Source organism: Mastigoproctus giganteus, chromosome 12 (genome assembly GCF_048544385.1).
Source record: "Mastigoproctus giganteus isolate SK-2022 chromosome 12, ASM4854438v1, whole genome shotgun sequence".
NCBI lineage: Eukaryota > Metazoa > Arthropoda > Arachnida > Uropygi > Thelyphonidae > Mastigoproctus > Mastigoproctus giganteus.
Window position 1 is genome coordinate 107486559 of NC_143586.1, and position 25298 is coordinate 107511856.

The 25298-nt window shown below is 35.2% G+C and overlaps 1 protein-coding gene across 3 annotated transcripts in view; it reads right to left on the minus strand.

Moving 5' to 3' along the window:
- The window catches only part of Cpsf6 (cleavage and polyadenylation specificity factor subunit 6), an 821382-nt gene that overhangs the window by 539874 nt on the left and 256210 nt on the right, over positions 1 to 25298 (minus strand). For all 3 annotated transcript variants that reach the window (XR_016547729.1, XM_090386823.1, XM_090386824.1), the window contains exon 8: positions 2683 to 2841. Coding sequence is in view for 2 of the 3 variants with exons in the window: in XM_090386823.1 (XP_090242949.1) it covers positions 2683 to 2841 (159 nt within the window). In the remaining variant the exon portion in view is untranslated. The remainder of the gene's footprint in view (positions 1 to 2682; positions 2842 to 25298) is intronic.

Below are 25298 nucleotides of genomic sequence, written 5' to 3' on the forward strand. Positions count from 1 at the left end.
GCACTTGCGGCTTCTCCCTGGATTTTAAATCTATTCAACCAGCCCTTACTAGTTTTAAATGGTTCCAATTTTTTTTTTTTTTTTTTTAGGTGAGTTTTCTTCTGATCATCATATAGGCTAATCTCTCTCTCTTTTTTCTCTTTTTTAAGTTAAATATTTATAATATTTAACTTAACTGAATTCTGCATTGGATATTATCTTCAATAAAATTAGTTAGTCTTTCCATTTCAATCCTAATAGCTGGCCTAGTCCTAGTTGCTTGCAGTGGAACAGCTATCTTTCCCGCTGCTAACGTTGTTGCTTTTTCATTCTTATTGGCCATTATTAACTCTTCGAAAATGTAACTGCTTTGGTTGCATTAATTATGATACAATGTTCAAGTAAACTGTCCATTACGCACGATGTCTAATACTGTACTGAGTGATGACTAGACTTCGGAGAAATGTATATAATACAAATATTACAAGCAATATATGTGATCATTTTTTAAAATGTTGATTTCGGAACTACGTAACAAGTCACTGTACTGCAATTAAATTAGCGTGCAAGGGAATTTCACTGAGTGTGGGAATATTTCTCAAGTCGGCGTGGGAAACGTTTTAATATTTTTATATTCATTTCAAGCTATCGACTCCATCAAATGAAACGATTTCGTTAAATATGCCAAAAATGCAATCTGTAAAAGAGTGTTATAGTGATCTGTGACGGCGTTATAGTCAGATATGGGTTATAATATAAGAACAGCGTTATAGCGAATCAGCTTGAAGCGAACCACGTTATAACGGGGGCCTGCTGTAGTTTAAGATTTTTTTAAAATGGGAATATATTGTCCAGTAGCAATATCAATAACAAGAATTTTTGAAAACAAAAAATCTAGAACCTAACCAGTAATATAACCTGACTATCCTTGTTAAATGTTGAGGATATTATTTCTAAACTTAAAAGCATGTGCTACAGTTGATTTTCCTTTTCCTTATGCAATAATAAATAGGAGGCCTTGATCACATGGTATTCAATTCAACCATAGGAAATAAGGTGACATGAACTTTGGTGCAAAATTCAATACCACCCCATTAAAAAGGAAATTTGAAGGGTGAGGAGGTAACAGAATTAAAAGATGGACAAAGCTGGTTAGCCTGCTTTGCTGCACGTATTTAAGAAATACCATTTTCATAAACTGTCAAAAATTCTGTAATTCTGTCAGCTTTACAACAGCAAAAATTTATATACTAATTTTTGAACAGAGAATGGAATTCAAAAATTCTAAAGATCCTTTCAAAAATATTGGGAAGGCCTGAGCCACTTGGGCCTCAAAACTCAATGCCTATGACTTTTGCTTCTTCAGTGCAAGTGAACCACCCCCAAGTCTAATGAAGCCCTTGGTATAATGCATTCCCTCACTGTTTCCTTTAAAAAAACTGGAAGCATATAATTTACTACACAGCCATTACCATTTAGTGACAAAAAATTTTCTAGCACACAGTATTCTATGACTTATATATTTGTGGATTTTACAGAGCTCAGGTTCAATAGCACAGTTTTTCCTCACCATAAAGCAATTTTCAACTGCAAACTGATCAACTGATTAATAAAATAATAGATATCAGTTTAAAATGTAGACTTCCAGTTTTATTAAATTTTTTTTTTTTAAGTTTATTAAAAAAAAGAGAAAAGTTTATTCGAATAAAAAATAAACTTTGGTGGTGTATTTATTAAAATTTCAAAATCGTGCAAAAATTCTCTTGATATTAGTAAACATAAGTGAAAATTAATACATAAATTAAATTGAAGGAAACAACTGAGCTACCACATTTCATGTTGATGATTAAGTTTATTTGGTATAAGTCCTTACACCTAGTAAATCTAATCACTACTGACCATTCCTGTGCAAATAGTCAGTCTTGGGCTTTATGGAATTAGACCAAATTGAAGGACAGGGCGTATGTGCAGGGAGAATGAGTTCTTACCTGTATAAACAGTAGTCACCGCTCCTATCTTCTTTTTTTTGTAACAGGTTTCCACAGAGAATTCAAAAAATCGTTATGTTTAGTGATATGATGTACTAAGCATAATGGCTTTGCATCTTGATGATACAATAAATAATTTTACCTGCCATCATTAAATAGGGTATCAAGTGTCTCCTTTAATTTAACATTATTAATACTGTTTGATATTGTCTCACAACATCAAACAATATCACAAAGTTTGATATTGTCTAACATCCTTCTCACAACTTAAAAAATGTGCAAATGCATGGTAATACATGATACAACTACATCTCCTATAATAAAATAACTCTTAACTAAAACTGGCTAATTTTCTGCTGATTATTTGATATTCAAACAAATTAAATTGCTGATGGAAATATAGTTTAAAGTATTTACATGAGAGTGCAATATCATGTAATACCGTAAAATGGAATATTAAATATTATGGAAATTCAGGAATTTCACATTTAAATATTTATTAAATGTTATAGTAAATGTTCAATTACTTGATGATAAGTAATTATTCATGTTTAAATAAGGCTGTACCATAAAAACAGTTTCTTTTCTCAATCACAGTGATTAAATATCTAACGTTATTACTGATATATGATACCTAAAAATCACAAGTGAGAACAGATTTTTTATAATATGTAATATTATTGAATTAATATTAAAATACATTCATAATACTGACCAGGTGGATATTGTGGAGGAGGTCCTTGAGGAGGTGGAGGTCCCATTGGTGGACCTGACGACCGCTGCTGTGACTGAAATGGACCTTGATTTGATCTATTTCTTGACATTCCTCCAGAAGACATTCCCCTTTGGCCAGAACTACTCCGACCTGGACCACCTATATTTAAATAAAAGTTATCTAAAAAAGTATGTTCTACAAGTTTTACAAAACATGGCAATGATTTGCACACCTTTTAGTTACAAAACAAATAAATAAATAAAATAAGCAAGAAAAACACTATATGAGAAATGCACTTAACTAGACTTTTACTGCTTTAGCTCTCCTCCATTTCTTCAATCAAGTAGTATGACGCATGTGTTTTGAGGTTATGCCAGGCATCACAGCAAGACCCAAAATTTCTTTATTTTTTTTTATTTAAAAATAATAATAAAACAAAATAAAAAGGCTTTCATAGGCCAGGTGGACTAGGTAGTCCACCAGATTGAATGTTTCAGTAGTACTCCAGGAGGCATCCGGATCACCTAATGTGACTCTTGTTGCCTCTAGTCAGTCTGTCACTGGAGAAAGTCTAATCTAATGAGTATAAAGGGACCACTCACTGCCATGATCAAACTTTGTTGATCCAGCAGTAGTGCTACGAACCACTGAGATTCCTTCCAAAAAAAGCAATCCTGCATTAATTATTGTTGAAGATTAAATTAATTTTTTTCTGCCTTCCTAAATATAGACAAACTTTTAAATCACTAGTTTATGTTTGATTTTTTTATGGATGTGCAGTAACTGTGCTTAAGAAGCTGTCAGGCACTATGCAACTTTTATTAGGGAAAAAAGTTGCAAAAATTTCCCCCTGAAGAGATGTGGGGACTCACAGGTCCCACACCACAGAATTGCCATTCCAATTCAATGCTTGGAATTAGGAATAGGATTACCCTTATTATCACAGCTACTAATATGTATCAAGAGTGCATACAGCATGTAATTCAAAACATTCTGTAATACAAAAGTGCATACAGCCATAACTTTCTATAAATGTAATGTTAGTGTTTTGATTATCATTTATGCAGAAATAAAGTTAATCCTGCATATTTTTTAACATGAAGGAATCAAACCGCTGTGGTTGGAATAACTAGTATGAGAGTATCAATTTAACAATATTGTTCAGTGTAGTCTTTCTCAAACTTTAGTACACTATGAAGCACCATAAAGTAATTTGGGTAATTTTTACCCAAATTGGGTAATTTTTACCCAATAATAAAGTAATTTTTCCCTAATTTGGGCAGAAAACCAGAATGAATTTGGGTTGAACATATCATTTGGGTAGTGTCAAACTGAAATTAGTGGAGTACGAAAAAGATCTAAGGGTAACTATACAGTCTGGTATGAAATTCTCTGAGCAGTGCAAACAAGCTGCTAGAACATCTCTTGGGGTTCAATCAATGATACACAGGAACTTTTCCTGCAGGGCAAGGAGAACGTTATCCCACTGTATAACAAAATGGTTAGGACACATCTAGAGATTACATATGGGTTTGGAAACCTCATTTTAAGAACAACATAAATATACTGGAAGGGTGCAGCGACAGGCAACAAGATTAGTTTGGGGCACAAAAGGATATCCTCATGAAGAAAGACTAGCTTCCATGAATTGCAGTCTCTGGAAACCAGGCATCCGTGGGGTGACTTAATTGAAATGTGCAAGGCTCTAAAAGGGCCAAGGAAACTTAACATTGATGTCATCTATACTGTGTCTGAGAGAAACAAAATAGGATAAAAATTTAACTGGAAAAGGATGGCTGCACAATACTGCATAGAAATTTGCATTCAGCCAAAGAGTAATCAACTGCTGGGACTAAACCTCCACCCAGTATTTTGGAGATGGGTAGTTTCAATAAATTCAAGGAAGGTTTCGATAAACTACTGGAAAGAATGGTATTTTTTTTTTTTTTTTTTTTTTTTTTTGTGCTGGTGCTACTGTATATACTGTGCTCCCTTGCATCACATTGCTAATACAAATACTAAATTAAGTGCCAAGGCTAGGTTTCAGATTGCGTATTTATTTGTTTACAGTTCAAAGTTACTTGCTTTTACTCTCCCACTAGTTCCATAATTTCCTACTATATCTACTTTATATATATATATATATATGTATATATATATATATAACATATTTAGGAAAGATAGGGAACACAGAAGGGGGTGGGGGGTCATACTTGTTAACAAAAGAAGCCTGAGCATGAAAAGAGCTTTAACCAAGTCAAAAGTTACGTTTGCAGCACAGAATCTGAGTGGTGTGAGTTAGCTGGAAGCAAAGATATAATGAGAGTCTCTGCATGCAGATGGAGTGGACAAGGACAATTTTGAATGTCTTATTATGGGTAACTTCAAATATGGCCCCTAATTACCTAGAATAAATGGGAGGGAAACTCACCATGAGGAACAAAATTTTAAAATAAACTAGATGATTATTATTTGTACCAGCACACTAGAGAAAATAACAAGAATATTATAGATCTCATCATTACTCACAAATCAGATGACATTATAGGACTTACAGTACAGAAACTACTGGCAGGTAGTAATCTGTCAATAGTTTCTGTATTGTAAATTGTTTTAAAGGTATTCCATAAATAAAATGCAGTCATTAGTTGGAGAATGAAGAAAGATGTTGCAGTAATTAAAGATAAAGGCAATGTGTTTTAATTTCAGAAAAGGGGGCTATGCCAATTTAAGGCACTACATAGCATTTATCAATTGAGTGGATTGGGGGGTGCAAATGCATTAGAATTATGGAATACCTTAAAAACAATAATGCCAGAAGCCACAAGTGCATATACACCATTAAGAATAGCATGGTACAAGGAGGCCAAGATGGATGAAAACAGAGCTGCCAGTCTAAAAGAGCAGAAAAGGATATCACGGGAAAGTTCCAAGACAATGAATAGCATTGATGCCTACAAAAGCTACAAGTTAATCTGTAATAATATAGTGGCTAAGATTATGGAGGACAAGACTGAGTATGAGAAAATACTTACTAAAAGAACAAAGAATGGGAACAAAAAGTTGTTTTTATATAAGGATACAAAAAAGAAGAAAACAAACCAGACTGGATGCTTGTATACTGGGTTTTGGAAAGTTTTAGATAACTCAGCTGATGTTGCTGATGAATTGATAAGTATTTCGTATTGGTCTATACTGACGAAAGACTCTTCAATGATCAAGAGAGGCTATGCAAGTGAGGCTGAGATGCATAAAATATGTCTTTTCAAAATTAGAGATGACTTTATTAAAAAATCTTATGAGCTTAATAAGTTTTTCTAATAAAAATTACTTTGTCCAGCAAGGCTCCTGGAGTTGATGGCACATATCCAGTAATTTTGAGTGAGGTAGCCAAAGGATGTATAGAACTATTGAGGTTTAGCTAACCTGGTAAGCTATTCTGACACAGGTATTCATGAACTGGATGTACAGGACAATTTCAGGGGAGGTACCTCTGGATTGGAGACGTGCCAATGTAACACCAATACATAAAAGCAGTTCTACAAGTTGGTAACTACAGACCAATTATTCTGACTTCAGTGGTAGGAAAAATCTTAGAGGCAATAATTAAGAATGCAATCCAGGGACATTTAGAGAGATATGGCATTTGGAAGAACACACAATATGGCTTTAAGGTTAAATCATGCTTAACTAACTTAGTAGACTATTTTGACACAGTTACTCATGAGATGGATTCAGGCAATAATTCTGACATAGTTTATTTGGATTTTAGCAAAACATCTGACTCAATCTGTCATGAGGTTACTGTATAAGCTTGAACTGGGATTGTAAAGATTGGGAGAGTCATTAATGATCAGTGCCAAGCTCCACTCCTTCAATATGACTTTAACGGGATTCTAGGATAGTCAGAAAAGTGGCGCTATGTTTTAATGCAACAAAATGCAAGGTCTTACACTTGGGGAATAGCAATCTCAAAATAACTTATACACTTGGTGGGGTGAATTAAAAACAGGATCTGGATGTTACGGTAGGGCAGATATAAAGTTCTCTGAGCATTGTAAACAATTGGCTAGGAAAGCCCATGGTGTCCTATCAATGATTCATTGAACATTATCCTGTAATGATAGGGAGGTTAATCCCTATATAAGGCAGTTGTAAGGCCACATTTGGAATACTGTCTTTAAGTACGAAGAGTTCATCTGAAAAAAGACCGAAAAAAGACTGAGCTGCTTGAAATAGCCAAAGATGAGTAACTCGCATGGCAAGGTTGGCAAAAGGGAAACCATACCAGGAAAGACTGATTCTGTGGGTTACAGAGCTTGGCAACAAAGCACCTTAGACCTCATTGAGGTTTATAAGGTTAACAAAATGAATGAAGGTAGAATATGTACTGTTATAAAGAATTCCAGGTGATAAATTCCAATTACAGAGGAAGAGATTTGAACTAAATTGTAAGGTTCTTTTTAGTCATTAAGTTGTTAATCACTGGAACAGATTGTCTCTGCAGGTCACCGAAGCTGACAGTTTGAAGAAATTTAAAATTTAAAGGTCAACTGGATAGCTGCTATGTGAGGAGGGAAGGGCATTATTTAATACAATTAATGTTTATATCTTCAATACGTTGATACTTGATACTTGGGAGAGAAAAAAAAAAAAAAAAAACCATAATCCCAGGAAGTTGTAAAGCGAGGACTGCCCGTATACTTATAGTAATATACTAGTGTAATAAAATGAGTGCTACTGATGATGATGATAAACTTGATATTGTGTTTCTTTCTAGTTCAACTTAGTTATAGAGCCCTCCCAAATGATCTGCAGGTTTTAATAGTCATAAATAAAATATTGAAAAATTTGTTATTATTTTCGAATAGCAAACAAAAAACTATGAAAGACAATATTCATTTCGATAGGGGGGGGGTTATCAACATACATAATGTCCAAATTTCTATTACAATTGTGACCAATTCTGGGTTAAATAATTGGGTATATTTTGCTATATGCATGGCATCTATGAATTGTAAAGTTAAAATTGAAACTGTCATTGAAATTGACATCAGTATTTGAGGGAATGGTTCATTAAAAAAAATATAAGAAAAGTCTACACTAAGTTTGAAGTATGAGCAACAGCATTAAACAGATTAGTGTTGTCATTTCCGTTTCCCTAGTTTCTGGGTGTAGATTTTTCTTCTTAAAAGTGCAAAAGATATATATATATATATATATATATACACACACATATAAATATATATACATACACACATATATATACGTTTCTGCTTGTTTTAGTTTAATCGTAGATTGTTACTGATTATTGGTGTTTTCATATAAGTATTAGTGTTCATACAATTTGTGTAATCAAGCTAGCCTAGTTTAGGTTATCTTCATTCCGTATGGCCTATACATTTTAAGTTAAGAAGTGTAAGGCTAAACGATAATGATTTTTCATAACATTTTACTGATGAAAACATTTTTATCTGTGGCAAGATAATTATTAAATCTTAATATCTGTACTAATTTATATAATAATACTAAATCTTAAAAACTGTACAAATTTATATAATAATACTATTTTAAATAATCTAACGTATTGCATTACAACACGTGGCCGTCAATCCCCTACTTCATCAGGGGCTTTGAGTGGGTTGACAGCCACATAAATCTAAAAGAATACATACATCTAAACATAATAACAATATAAATGCTAATAATTATATATATATATATATATATATATATACACACACACACAACACTGGTGTTCAAAGAAAGTGCATCACCTAGGAATTTCACATTTCTAACACTTTTTCACAATGGTATGTAACATTAATGACTAGCATCATAAATAGAAATATAAACAAAAGATATTTATTAATAATTAAGGCAAAGCTAAGTAATATTTAACAGGTGCTCTCAAAATATTCCAAAATGAGCATTTGCAACCTTTATACAACAGTTTTGGTAAACACAACAATTATGGCTGAAATATTTGCTTCAGTTTATCATTTTAAATGGAAAACAAAATGAAAAGTTAACCAGATGCAAACCAATATTCAGTTATTGATTTATTAATTTTTTATTAATATTATTAGCCATATGGTGCAAGGAAGCCTGAGGCTTATGCTGCACCAGCCAAAAAAAATTCCTAAGTTACCCTGAGAGAGAGAGAGAGAGAGAGAGAGAGAGAGAGAGAAGTAGAAAGAAATCACTAAGAAAGAGAAGAATGATGATATCCAGCTCAGAACCCTAGGTGTGCCAAGCCCATACTCACCAGATGTGAGCCCCTGGGGTGAAATAATATATATATAATTAATGTTAGAAAGTTAATGCACAATATGGAATTAATATATATATGATAATAAAGTTAAAATAAAAAAAAAATAAAAAATTTAAAAAAATAAATATTGCAGAGTTGGAACGAGAGCATTCTTCCTTATGGAAGTTTCATTAAAATTTTATACTTGAAAGAACACAAAATAATCACCACGGCCCATGTGAATCGTATTGCACTCTTCTCAGTCCTGTGTGGGAGGGGGGAGGAATTATATAAATTTTAGCAACTGCTGTCTTCATTGATCCAATTACGCTATGTAACTTAATGATATCTTGCAAACAAAAGTAGTAATACAGTAATTAAAACTAAAGTTAAAGTTAGCATGAAATTACTCATTTCATGCTTTATTTTCTCTTTGAGAAAAGTAATTATGTAAGTATCTAAATGCATTAAAACCATTTTTGCAATTTATTTGCAAATGTGAATAATTACCAGTACTGTAAAATGGCATACCGCATATAAACGTGGGAAGAAGGCGAAGATAAAGAAGAAGAAGAATTATGAACAATTAAAGTAACTAAATGCAATAAAACCGTTAAAATGATTTTTACAATTTGTGAATTAATGATAACTAGGGGGCTTCGTCCCCTGCTCGCTGCGCTCGCTTCTTTTGATAAAATAAAATAAAATACTTACAGAAGCTTTCAGCACTGTGTGTGTCGAAACAGAAGCATGTTATACCACAGTAAAACAAACTTCTGTTATGTATTACCAAGTAACTCGCATCTCTCTTCTCCCATTGGCTGAATAAATATCACTTGGGGAAATTTATTTTAATGTATAGAGAAAATATAATAACCAGTATTATTCAGGTTTATGTAAAATGGCATAACTATTTTTATGTTTTAAAAATTACTCATTTCATGCTTTATTTTCTCTTCAGGAAAATAATTATGTACGATTAACGTAGCTGGATTCAATAAAATCATTTTTACAATATTTTTGTAAATGTGAATAATAACCAGTACTGTAAAATGGGTGAAGTGGCATAACTATTTTCGCTTCTCTTTGTTACGTGTATGAAAATGTGTACAGCATACAAATCGATTTAATTTTATATCGATTTAATTTAATTTTATATTTTATAGTTGAACTGCCTCTGGTCCTGATGACAGCAGCACACCTTCAAGGCATTGACAAGATCAATTTCTGAAAATAATCAACTGATAGTTCGTGGTTCCAAACATGAATTATGGCTTCCTGAAGTTCACGAAGGGTCTTTGTTTTCTTTCTGGCAACTAGATTCCACAGGATATCAACAAGTTCTCTACAGGATTCAGGTTTGGGATGTTTCCTGGCCTGCTAAGAGTTGTAATAGACCATTCTTCTAACCATTTTTTCACCTGTAACAAATGTAAACACATTAAGGTCAAACCTCTAATGCGGAAATTAAGCTAAAGTAACTACAGACCTGCCTACTTACACTTTTCGCCCGATGACAAGGAGCAGAGTCATCCTGAAAGATGCAGTTACTCGGCAGGTTGAAATGGTCTCTAATGGTTGGTAACAATTTGCCTTCCAATATAGTCAGGTATCCATTGGCATTTACGAACCATTTATAAAACTGCAGATGACCTACTCCACGAAACAAAATGCACCCCATGTCATTTGGCTGCTAGGGAATTTCACTGTACACACCATACAGTCTTGATGGTATTCTTCTCCACGCTACAGCGAATCATTTAACATTAGCATTAGTAGAGGCATTTGATGCAAGAAAGCAAGCTTATGCAGCATCAGCCAAAAAAAAAAAAAACCACTTCCACTTCACCCCTCTGTTCATTCGAAATACCTGTCCAGCTGAGCCTTAAACTTATTTAAGCTATCAACTTCCACGACAAGGGATAGTAATAGTAGTAATGGTATGTGATGCAAGAAAGCAAGTGTATGAGCTTATGCAGCATCAGTCAAAAAAAAAAAAAAATCACAATATTCCCTCCAAATGCCTGTCCAGTTCCTCCTTAAATTTATTAAACCTATCAATTTCCACAATGACAGATGGAAGTTTGTTCCAGCAATTAACCACCCGCTGGCTAAAGGCAAATTTCCGCATATCTATTCTACATCTGTCCTTTCTTAATTTGAATTTATGCCCCCTTAGGTTCATAATCTGAACAAGTTGAAGGATCCCATCAGAATTCAGTGTGCTCAAACCATCCAAGGCCTTATACACCTCAATCAGATCACCGCGCAGGTGCCTAGTCTCCAGCCACCGCAATTTGCAGAACTTAAGCCTCTCTTGGAAAGAGGATCCCTTCATTCCCCTCACCAATCTTGTTGCCCTTCTCTGTACACGCTCAAGTAAATCTACATCCTTCCTAAAGTGAGGCCTCCAGACCTGTATGCAGTACTCAAGGCGTGCTTGACCATTGCCTTATACAGAGGGACAATCACCTCCTTCTCCTGCTAGCAAAATTCCTATATATCATTGACAAAACCCCATTACCTGCCCTGGCAGCCTGTCTGCATTGCTCAGAAAACTTCATATCTGACTGCACAATTAGTCCCAGGTGTTTTTCATTTTCTACCACCTTAAGTGTAGTACCACACAGTTGGTATGTTTCTCTGGGGTTACTTCTACCCATATGCAGTACTTTGCATTTGTCAAGGTTAAACTTCAGTTGCCACTTCTTAGCCCATCTGCCCAAATTATCTAGATCCTGTTGCAGTAGTACCATTACTGTCATTAAAAACCTTGCCAACCTTTGTATCATCTGCAAACTTCGACATTACGCCAGATATACCTTCATCAATATCATTGATAAATATACAAAACAACAGTGGACCCAACGCCGAACCCTGTGGAACTCCACTAATAACATTAGTCCACGAAGAGCAGCACCCATTGATTACCACCCTCTGTCTTCTCCCACTTAACCATCCTTTTATCCATTGTAGCAACTTACCCTTAATACCATTCTGCTCCAATTTTGACAATAGTCTTCGATGCGCAACAGTGTCAAAAGCTATCCTGAAATCCAAATGTATGATATCAAAATTATTTTTTGCATCCAGTTCCTTTGTAACCACATCATAATAGCCTATCAAATTTGTCAGACAAGACTTTCCCTTAACAAACCCATGCTGTGTCCGAATTATTGCTGCAGTCTTGTCTAGATGATCCTGCAATGCATCTTTAACCAGTGACTCCATTATTTTACCCGGAACAGAAGTTAAACTAACTGGTCTGTAATTACTCGTGTCACCCTTCGATCGCTCTTTGTGAATTGGGGATACATTTGCACATCTCCAGTCTGTGGGAACCTCCCCTGAGTCCAATGATGCTCTCATAATTATGGCAAAGGCTTAGTTGCTTTGCCGTCTCCTTTAATATAACTGGATAGATCCCATCCACCCTAGGTGCTTTTCTTAAGTTTAACTTCAACAATTTCTCCTCCACTTTGCTCTCAGTTATTACAAAATCATTAAGTGTCCTGCTACAATTTGATAACCTTCTGCCATTTTCAAACCTTAATAATTTCTCAAGATTTCTTAATAACTTCAAGAAATCCTTGGTGTTTTTCTTAGCATCTTTTGCCAAGGATTTCTTGTAATCTGCCTTCGCCAGCCTAACCTCATTTGTGACCTGATTACAGACTAGTTTATATCCGCCATGGGCTTCTGAGTTGCTTGATAATTTATATGGATCCCATGCATTTTTCTTCTCTGTCACGAGTCTCATTAGTTCATTTGATAACCATTTGGGCCTAAACCTTGAACAATATTTCTTAATAGGTATGAAACTTTTAGTAGCTTCCACGATTAATTCCTTGAATGCTTCCCACTTAGAATTTACTGTTGGTAACATCGTCAGTCGATCCCACTACGCAGAATTTAAAAACTGTCGGAGACCACTATATTCACCCTTACGGAAACAAAAACCCTTTCCTTTACCCCTGATGGTAATTAAATCTTTAAGTAAATTCCACATCAGTACACTGTGATCAATGCCACCTAGTGGTTCCTTTATCTGCAAATTTTTAATACACGAATGATCACTGCTGATAACCAGATCAAGAGTATTACTTTCTCTGGTTGCCTCTCAAACATGCTGCTGCAGAAAATAATCATTCAATGAATCCACAAAAGTCTGACTAGTGTGTGAGTGACCAACCCACAAGTTCCATCAATATCTGGGAAGTTAAAATCCCCCATTATAAGACATTCCGATTTACTAGTCCACTCCGATTTACTAGTTAGATTTCTTTAGTATGTTACTTTTTCCATATCTTGTTGCTTGTAAAAGTAAAATTGAAAATATTTTAAACTTTTATTGAGTACAATACACAATAACATTTACTGAACAAAACATTTAATGAGAAAATTTTTTTAATAATTAACAAAATTTAAAATGCTGTTTTAGTTCACTTTCCTTGCGGCCGTAGGTACCTCTGTGAATCAACTGTAAGCGGCCCATTCGAGAACGAAAAGTGTTTTTCTTTTACCCCGACAAATAATCATCTGTTGTTTCGCGGAAGTGCATTATTCACTTTTCTGTAAATTTTCCCTATCTCTGTTTACACAGGCACAGTACCTGAACATTCGAATGACATTGACATTTTGGACACTTTCAAAAAAAAAAGAGAAAAGAAAAGAAAAATATCAAATTTAAGAACTAGTAACAATACCGATGACGAGAGAAGGTATTAAACCTTCTAAACAAGAATTGTTGGCATTTGGTGAAAATAAAATTAGAAAATTACAGTTAAATGAAAGAGATACAATTCGTGGATTTTGGGAATACCTAATTGAAAAGATGGTTTCGGAAGAATTTGATGGATGCTCTGAGTACGATACCAATTTCATCGAGTAAATGTGAACGAGGATTTTCACAAATGAATCTGATCAACAGCCCAACCAGCGATTCATTGATGACAAAAAGTTTCTTCACTACTGTTTCTTAAAATTGTGGGAACACCACTGACCCACTTCGATCCAGCAAAATATGTCAATTTGTGGCTGCTTCGGAAATGTCCTTCAGCAAGAGACACACAAAGAGGAAGAAAATAAGTTGGCATAGGGTGTCGGATGAAAACTTACTAAAAGTTTGGAATATTCTAAAAAAACTTTATTATAATGTCACTAGGTTGTCTGTCTGTCTGTCCGTCCGTCTGTCACAGCATTCTATCTCTGGAACCATTCAACCTACTGACTTCAAATTTTGCATGGGTTTGTACAACATAACGCCATGTTGATCATTGTTGACAAAAATTTGTCTGAGAAATGGAGGTAAAATGTGGGGGGACATAAAATGTCGACAACATATAGCTTATTATACGCCATTGGAAAGAGCTCAACTACTAGGTTTAAAATATTTTTAAAATTAAAAATGGCTGCGCTAGACAGGAAAATTTAAGTAATTTTTGTGAATCCCCCTATTTCCATCGCTGATGGAGCTAAAAATTTTAAAATTACATCAGCTATGCGTATTCAATGCTTATCAAGGGAAAACTATTCCGATTGAAATCTATCATTTACTTTTTCTGTTAAAATTAAAAAACCAATTTTTTATTGCACTTCAAAAGAGCATTTCTTTGCACTAGGTAACTCTCCTTTTGGTGACAAAAAGGTTGCTACATAGTTAATAATTCTATAAAGGTCATTTATAAAATTTGCGACGCGAAATATTTTTTAACAATTTTCAAAGCTGGAGTTGTCCCGGCAAGGAGGTACTCAGAGAGCCAGTGTTGAGGTGGTGGTGAGGCACCTGTGCTTCTCCCACCCTTGCCAATTCACAACAACTGGAAAGACTCAAATAGACAACGTTTTCATTAGTTCCTCAGTTTTAGGCCAAGCTGGGGTACTAGAAACTTTTCTCGGTTACCATAAAGATCTCTATTTGAGATACTACACTAACGACTATTCGTGCTTATGGACCCTTCATCCTGAATGCCCGGCACTTAGTAGTTGTGGGAAGGAGCAGCAGCAGCAGCAGCAGTGCGTAGCACACGCTTCTTGATTAGACCGGGATTCAAGCCCATCACCACCAAATACAAAGGATGCGGAAAGGTCAGGGAATGACCACCGCATATCCCTGGAGCAATATGGCCTTAGTTGCTAATGCTCCAAATAACGAAGCATGAAGCTCAGTAGTTGATTGATTTATTTAATTATATTTTTATATACTTGAATAATAAATTTATGCTTAATAAACTGTGTTAATATATTATATTTGTTGTTCTTATTCCAAAAAAACCTTACTACTAAAGTAACAATATCAGGAAAAAAAAAAAATTTAGAGTACTTTTCATATTCTTTCAATTTTTCCTGATAGCAAAGAATGAGTACTGGCACCTATTTTGTTTACTATCATATATATCATATAATATTTATATAACATTAATAACTATTATATAACATTTTTTTAATATTACACACACATACACACAGAGAGAGAGAGAGAGAGAGAGAGAGAGAGAGAGCAAACGAGACAGAGTCCTCATATAACACGTGTTTACATTACACAAATTCGATCATATGCGATTTATAAATAGGGAAACAATATCGTATATAACACGACCGAATTCGTATATGCATGATTCGTCTTTGTGTTTACAAGAAATGGCAGTCGAACTCGGAATCACTCCAACTGAACACAACACGATAGCAATGAAGAAAAGATTCTGAAAATGTTTTTTATATCAGTAAATGGGAAACACATTTCACCATAATAACGTAAAAACCCACACAATTCCAGCTATCGGTATTATTGCAAATGCAATAAGATCGAGTTTACTACAAGTAACAGATTCCACTAGCAGAAATGCAACTGGAAATTGTTTTTATTGTTTTATGGTAGTAACCCCAAGAAATGTGCTTTAGTAAAATGTGAGCTAGTGAGGTGTTAATAGTGTGTCTGCCTTTATGGTGTTGTTTATTCAGTAGTTACACATGCGGAGCTTTGTTTATGTGTATCAAGTGTGCCTCCTCATTTGTAATTGTGCTTTATTCCCTTACTGTGAGTAAAAGTGAGTAAAATACTTAAAAGATGTGAAAAGGAAGCGTCCTGGTGAAGACACCACAGATTCAGAGAGAAAAAGAAAAGCAATATGGATAAGCAGAGCGGACTGGATCAAAAATTCTTACCCAGGAAAATTTGTAGCAGCCTCATACTAGCGTTCATAGCCAAAATTACACTGCCCTCCATCGTCTTCTGGCCTCTGGCCCACCAGGGTTTCCCCGGTAATGCTTTTTTGGCCAGTCCGCCTCTGTCAATAGAGACAAAATATGAAATTGTGAAACATTTTGAGCGAAATGAAGACCATGTGATATTGCACGTGCTACAAGCCTAAATGAGGCAACACCAAGAATCAGAAAGAATGCAGAGAAAATAAAAACTTTCACAGCAGGAACAACTCAAAGTGTAATAAATCCATTAGATCAAGACAAAAAGAATTGGAAGGGATGGAACATCTGTTTGGATAGAAGATCAAACAAAAAACAAGTTTGCTTATGATAGAATCAAAAGCATTAGCAATATTTTATTACATAATAGTAGTAATAAAATATGTAAGTATTTTATTACGATTATTTATTGTGTTTGGTAATGATTTGGTTACAAATGTGTGTTCAATCTTGGGTGGTCGGCACCTAACCCTATTTTTCCCACAGGGCCTGTTATTAATATTGCATGATTTTGCATTGCACAAGGAACACAACTATCGTGCTACACAAGGACTGGCTGTGTGTGTGTGTGTGTGTGTGTGTATATATATATATATATATATACAGCCACTCCCTGGCTAATGTAATACTCGACTTAAGGAAATTCGACTTTATGTAAATTTTTTACAGCCAGTGCAAACTTATAAAAAAATCTTGGAAACATATAGGCATCCCGTAGGAATAAATGGAGGTATTGTGAAAATATCATAATGTGAACCCGATAACACATTTTTTTTATTGGTAATTCATTCCAAGATCTCGGGAGTTGAAATTTTTGCTATATAACTAAGCTATTTATTTATCTCTCCAAAAAGTCATTTTTATAATGGAAATTGCAGTGCACTTTCATTGTTATCATATGTTCTGTTATAAGAATCAATTTTGAATGCCTTTGTGACTTTTTGTGATATTTTTTCTAAAACACATATTTTTCTAAAAACAATTTGTACTTTCCGGTTTACTGGGCTTTTCTGTTGGTGCAATCTATTATAAACAAGTGGTAAACTTGACATTATTGCATTTGCGATAATATACTGATAACTGGAATTGTGTGGGTTTTTACATTATGGTATTAAGATGAAATGAGTACCCCTTCGCTGAAATCTTCAATCACATAAAAAACAAATTTTCAGAATCTTCTCTTCATTCCTATTTACTTATTACAATGGTGAAGGGAAAGAGACCAATGGAAATTGCAAGCACTGGCAGGGCTAGGAAACAAAACAAAACAAAATTGATTTAGAAAGATGATTAATTAAGAATTACGAAGCAGGACAAAGATTTTCATCTATTGCACAGGAATTAGATCTCGCTGCTTCAACAGTGAATACTATTTTAAGGGACAGTCACATATAAAAAAAGCTATATTGAAGATGGAAAAGCTATTAACAATATTGATGAAAAATCAGATTCAGAAGAAAGTGCCCCTGAGTCCAATGGCCATTCAAGCAAAAGCAAGAAGTATTTATGAAGATATTAGGGATAAGTACGGCGAACCCCAACCCAAGTTCGTGGCAAGCGACGGGTGATTTAATAGGTTCAAGCATCGTGCTGGTTACTACAATTTTAAAGTATGCTGTGAAGTCACCAGTGCTGATTTTGCAGCTGCAGAGAAATTTTGTGATGTCTTGGAAAATCCCCTTCTAAATCTCCACAGCCCTCAACTTCTGCAGCATCGTGCTTATCAGCTGGAGAGTTAATTCTGGCAACGATGGTCGAAAGGTAAAACTTGCTGACGTTATGCCTGTCTCCTCTCTCTTTTTATAATTTTGAAAAATTTTAAATTTTGTACACTTGTCATTTTTCCTGCGCATGAGATAAAAAAAATGTAATAAATAATTCTATTTACATGTTCGTCAAACATTTTTTTTTGATTTAATCAAATTTGTGAGTGCTGCATAACCATTTAGGGAAATTCCAACTTACGTAGTTCCACGGAATGCAGCCCTTATGTATGTCGGGAAGTGGCTGTATATACAGTATATATTTAGATATTTATTTAAAACATTTTCATCTGTTATGCAAATAATAAGTGGATATATATATATATATATGTGCATGTGCACCTTTTTTAAATTTCATGCATTTAGCAGGTTTTGAAATTGGAAAATGAAACAGGTAGTACAGTAAAATGCTGATTAATTCGAGGATGCTAGATCCCGGATAATTGAAAAACATGGTAAATAAAAATTATGTTTTTATTTGTTTAAATAACTTCCAAAACACATAAAAACAAAAGAGATTACATGTATATAACAACAATACTTTGCAAGCTGGCTGTTATTCCTCAACAGGTCCTGCCGCAGGTTCTTGCACACTTTGGATTAAGTCATCGTCAGTCATTTCATAGTCATTTTTTTCATAGCCGGGTTCATTTTTGTCTACATTTAACCAATGATTAACACTTGCCTCTTAAAAAATCTTCACATCCTTCAATATTTTGAATTGAGTTTAAAATATCAGGAACGATTTCTACAGCGTTATTTGAGTTTTCCACTTCCAAGTTATTTTCAGCGATTACAAAGTCATCAGGCAATATTTTTTAAATGATTTTATAATTGTTCCTCTTTTACCTTCCACCCATGCAGTAGAAATGTTATAGATAGCATCTTTAAGTGTTAGTGACTTCCAAAATAAAATAAAAGAGGATTCTTTTCTTCCGTGATAAAGTCCATCATCACCAAGGTCTTTCTATACAATCGTTTCGCGCATAGTCCATAGGTTGTACCAGTGGTGTTACGTTGGGTGGAAGATAAATGACAACAATATCGCCTTTTTCTGCAGATAGTTTTTCCAATGTAGAATGGGTTGCAGTGTTATCAAATAAAATAATCAAATAACAAAACTGATTTGTGGGAGAGGCCTTTATAAGACAATTTTTTTTAAAATGAGGAATGAATTTTTTATCTCTCCACCACTTTTCGAATATATCCCTAGTCATGCATGCAGATCAGTGATTATAATAATCTGTTGGAATATTAGTCGTGTCCTTTAAACTTATAGATTTTGATTTTCCCACTACAGTTAATTTAAATTTCTCATCCCCTAAAGCATTTGCGCAGCATAACATTATTATCCTGTCATTGTTAATTTTGTATCCTGGTGCATTTCTTTCATTCTTGGACAGACACCCAACGTGCGATGGGATATGGCTCACGAATAAAGTCCCATCTTGTCTGCATTGTAAATTTGCGATGGAACAAGACCCTTTTCTTTAATAACCGTAGCTAATTCATCGCAGAATAAAGTTGCTCCCACATTATCTGCAATGAGCTTTTCACCCTGTATCTCTAATTTTCTTATACCCTGCCTGTCTTTAAATCATTTCAACCAACCAGATGAAAATGTAAGTATTCCAGGCATTTCTAATTTGCCAAAAAAATATTTTGCCTTGCTTAAAATCATTGGTCCAGATATCGGAGTTCCTTCATCTCTTTGTTGTAAAACCACTTTATCATTACACTTTCAGTTGTTCATTTGTAGCACCTTTGAGCAATTTTTTTTGTGAAGCACAAGCAAATGTGTCATATTTGGAAACAAATTTATCTATACAGTCAGTCCTCGTATAACATGTGTTTACACTACACGAATTCGATCATACACGATTTATAAATAGGGGAATGATATCTTATACAACACGAACCGAATTCGCTTATTCACGATTCGCTGTTGTTGTTGTTATTAGGAGCATTAGCAACTAAGGCCATATTGCTCCAGTGCGGTGGTCATTCCCTGACCTTTCCGCATCCTCCGTATTTGGTGGTGACGGGCTCGAACCCGGTCTAATCAAGAAGCATGTGCTACGCACTGCTGCTCTTTTCCACCTGGCTACGGAGGCGCCTGCACGATTCACCTTTGTGTTTACAAGAAATGGCAGTCGAATGCAGAATCACACCAACCAAACGCAACACGATAGAAATGAAGAGAAGATTCTGAAAACATATTTGTTTTTTATATCAGTGAAGGGGAAACACATTTCACCATAATAACGTAAAATTCCAGCTATCGGTATTATCGCAAATGCAATTAGATCGAGTTTACTACCAGTTTATAACAGATTCTACTAGCAGAAACGCAATTGGAAATTGTTTTTATTGTTTTACCCCTAGAAATGTGCTTTAGTAAAATGTGAGGTGTTAATAGTGTATCTCTTCCTTTACGATGTTGTTTATTCAGTTGCCACACGCGCGCAGCTTTGTTTATGTGTATCAAGCATGCCTCCTTGTTTTGTAATTGTGCTTTATTCCCTAAAAATGAGTAAAATATTTAGAAAGTGTGAAAAGGAAGCGTCCTGGTGAAGACACTGCAGATTCAGAGAGAAAAAGGAAAGCATTATCAATAAACAGAGGCGGACTGGGTCAAAAATTCTTACCCGGGAAAATTTATACTGGCTTCATACCATGGTTTATGGCTAAAATCACACCGGCCTCTAGTCCACCAGGGTTTCCCCGGTAAGGGGAAATCAACAGAGGCCAGTCAGCCTCTTTGATAGAGAAAAAATATGAAATTATGAAACGCTTTGAGCTAAATGAAAGACCATGTGATATTGCACGTGCTACAGACCTAAATGAGGCAACACCAAGAATTACAAAGAATGCAGAGAAAATAAAAACAACTTTCATAGCAGGAACAACTCAAAGTGTAATTAAAATCCATCAGATTAAGACACAAAGAATTGGAAGAGATGGAACGGCTGTCACCTGTTTGGATAGAAAATCAAACAAAAAACAAGTTTGCTTACGATAGAAGCAAAGGCATTAGCAATATTTTATTACGTAATAAAATGCGTAAGTATTTTATTACAATTATTTATTGTGTTTGGTAATGTTTTGGTTACAAATGTGTATTCAATCTTGGGTGGTCGGCAACTAACCCTATTTTTCCCACAGGGCCTGTTGTTTATATTGCACGATTTTGCATTGCACGAGAGTATCTAGGAACACAACCATCGTGCTATACAAGGACTGACTGTATTTGGTTGGTTTTTAATGATGTCCCATACAGTTTGCTGGTGAATTCTAAATTAGTGAGCAAGCTTTGAAAACTTTCACCTTTTTTACATCTTTTAATAATTAGCTAGATAACCTTGTAATAACTGAGAGTAAAGTGGAGGAGAAATTGTTGAAGATAAACACAAAAAAGGCACCTGGGGTGGATGGAATCTATCCAGTTATATTAAAGGAGGCAGCAAAGGAAGTAAGCAAACCCTTAGCCATAATTATGAGAGCTTCCCTGGACACAGGGGAGGTACCCATGGACTGGAGATGTGCAAATGTGACCCTAATCCACAAAGGATGATCAAAGGGGGAAACAGGTAATTACAGACCTGTTAGTTTAACTTCTGTTCCAGGGAAATCAATGGAGGGACTGGATAAAGAAGCATTGCAGGCTCATCTAGACAAGACTTCAGTTAGAGCTCGGAGACAGCATGGGTTTGTTAAGTGGAAGTTATTTGTTATTTGGTTTTTTTTTTTTTTTTTAGGACCATTAGCAACTACGATCATATTGCTCCGGGATATGCGGTGGTCATTCCCTGACCATTCCGCATCCTCCGTATTTGGTTGTCACAGGCTCGAACCTCGGTCTAATCATGAAGCATGTGCTACACACTGCTGCTCCTGCCCACCTGGCTACTGAGGCACCTTAAGGGAAAGTCTTGTCTGATTAATTTGATTGGATACTATGATGTAGTCACAAAGGAACTGGATGCAAAGAATAACTCTGATATATAATTGGATCTTAGAAAAGCCTTTGATACCGTTGCACATGGTAGATTGCTGCACAAATTGGAGCAGTGTGGCATTGGAGGCAAATTGTTGCTATGGATAAAGCGATGGTTGAGTGGCAGAAAACAAAGAGTGGTAATCAATGGACACTGCTCTTCATGGACTAATGTTATTAGTGGAGTCCCTCGGGGTTCAGTGTTGGGTGCATTGTTGTTTCTGTATTTATAATTGATATTGATGAAGATATATTAGGCTTAATTTCCAAGTTTGCAGACAATGCGAAGGTTGGCAGGGTTGTTAATGACACTAATGACAGTATACTGCTGCAACAGGATCTAGAAAAGTTGAGCGGATGGGCTGAGAGGTGGCAAATGAAGTTTAACATTGAGAAATGTAAAGTACTACATATGGGAAGCTGTAATCCCAGAGTAACGTATCAACTCTGTGGTACCACACTGACAGTGGTAGAGAATGAAAAGGACCTGGGGATAATTGTGCAGGCAGATATGAAGTTCTCTGAGCAGAGCAGACGGCTGCAAGAGTAACTCATGGTGTCTCTCAATGATATACAGGAATTTTTCTAGAAAGGATAAGGAGGTGATTATCCCCTTGTATAAGGCAATGGTCAGGCCACACCTTGAGTACTGTATACAGGTCTGCAGGCCTCATTTTAAGAAGGATGTAGAGCTGTTGGAACGAGTACAGAGAAAGGCAACAAGATTAGTGAATGGAACAAAGGGTTGCTCTTACGAAGAAAGGCTTCAGTTTTGCAAATTAGTGTCTGGAGAATAGGCACCTGCGAGGTGATCAGATTGAGGTGTATAAAGTCTTGAATGGTTTGAGCATGCTCAATCTGGATGGGATTTTTCCTCTTGTTCAGAATAATCGCCTGAGAGGGCATAAATTCAAATTGAGGAAAGACAGTTGTAGGTTAGATGTGCGGAAGTTTGCCTTTAGCCAGCGGGTGGTTGATTGCTGGAACAAACTTCCATCTGTCGTTGTAGAAGTTGATAGCTTAAATAGATTCAAGGCAGAACTTGACAAACATTTGGAGCGAGTGGATGGGTGAAATAAGGGTGTTTATTTTTGGCTGATGCTATATAAACTTGCTTTCTTGCATCATGTGCCTTTGCTAATGCTAATTTCCAGTTTCTTTTACCTGTTAAAATAGCTCATTTTCATTTACCTAACATTTTTAAGGGTTGAAATGTGAGGTAAATATGATGTAGAGCACGGTAAGCAGAGGAACAAGCTTTCGTGATGTTTAGCAGACAAATGTGGATAGGTTACATTTATATGTTATTTGGCATTAGAAATGCAGCAGGTGTTTCAAAATACTTGACTTCTAGGAACACAACCATCGTGCAACTAACCCTAAAAGGGTAAAAACGTAAAAACATCTGACGTCATTTACCAGGTGGCAAAATGAAAGACACAATAGTGATTTCCTGTATGTACTTTACGAATACACTCGCACAGATAAATAATATTCTTTAAGTGTTTGTTAAAAATAAAACTACATATGTATAGAGGACCATGGTTAATCCAACTGTACAGATAATTAAGCCCCGAATAACTGACGTTATATTACTGTTGTTGTTGTTTGTTATTTAGCAGCATTAGCAACTAAGGCCATATTGCTCCAGGGATATGCAGCGGTCATTCCCTGACCTTTCCACATCCTCCGTATTTGGTGGTCATGGGCTCAAACCCTGGTCTAATCAAGAAGTGTGTGCTACACACTGCTGCTCCTGCCCACCTGGCTACGGAGGTGCCTATATTACTGTAGCTTCATTTTTATGTTTATAATGTTTTTTTCCCAGCACAATTAATAACTTTTTTTGAAAATAAAAGGTATAAAAAACAGCATTTTTAAATATATTTTATTAAATTTTCTTTTATTAAAAACTAAGAATTACATATAATAAATATTGCAACCTATGTATATGAGTAAATATTGGTATACTCCAAGTGGAATTCACACAACACAAAAACTTTTTTCAGAAGTTAAAAGGAAAGTTTTACGCCTGTCTAGGATGTAGCCTCTTCTTCATTGTCACAAATGGGACACCACTTCAGGGTTAATGGAATAAGCATTCCATAAAGAAGACAATGGTATCATCCAAAGAGAATTTTAAATAAAAAACTAAACATTTTTATAAAATTAAAAAGAAAATTGGCACCTGTTAGGTGCCTGCTATATACTTTGCTAAACTTTGGAGCACTATCAGTACTGGGTTAAAAAATAAAGTTTTCACCTGCCACTGTTTCTATCACAATTTTGTGGTTTCACCACTGCTAAGTTAAGGAGTTGGGTATATCTTGCCATATGCATGACATGTCTATGAATTCTTCTTTAACGGTCAAACTAAGTTATAGAAAAACAAGCAAAAAAAAATTTCTAATTCATTTCACAAATAGATGCAGTCACAGCTCTAATCTCAGCAATCCATTTCCATCTAACAGCATTTCCCAAACTTATTTAGTCACGGAACACTTTTCATCCCGACATATATTTACAAAACACTTACAGAACACATAAGTTTAATGGAAGCCAAAGAACTGTTTGTTAATATTTTATTACATACGATGCAGTGTGCATCAGGAACATCTTTATTTCTAACACATGTAAAGCTGAACTTCAGATAACTGTCATCATACTTGCTGGCCATAAGCATGTTCGACCGGTTCTGTCAAACAGGGCCTAAGTGTCTAAATGGTTTAAATAATAATATCATCTGCATCTTTTCCGCATTTCTATCAATGAGCCAACCGCCATCTTAATGATAGCAGTTACCCATATTATCATGACTCCAAGAGTTGTAAAATTTGAAAAAATAAAAAAATCACTATTACAAAAATTCCCTGTATAAGTTTTGCATAGGACCCCAAGGCCCCGCAAGTAATTCTTGAACAGAGCCCCAAAAATTTTGGGGCTGGCCCTGTCAAAAGTCAATGGAATTTCATCCATATTCCCGATTTTGCTAAATTCATAGTTGCTTTGTTTTCTTGCATTAAGGACAAATTTATGGAAATCTAATATTTTCTGTTTGTACTCAGCAGGCATTCTCTGGGCCAGCACTTCCCAAACTGTTTTAGTCATGGAACACTTTTCATCTCACAATATATTTATGGAACTCATATATTTACGGAATGCTTACGAAACACAAGTCTAGCAGGAGCCAAAGAACTGTTTGTTAATGTTTTATTGCATACCATGCACTGTGTATCAGGAGTATCTTTATTTCCAATGCATGTAAAGCCGAAATTCAAATAGCTGGCATCATACTTTTGTTTTGGTCATTTATTTGTTGGTTCCTGTTTCTTAACTTTGGATTGCTGCAATTGTTCATCCTCACTTTGAAGTGTGACAATATTAGAATAGAATAGAATAG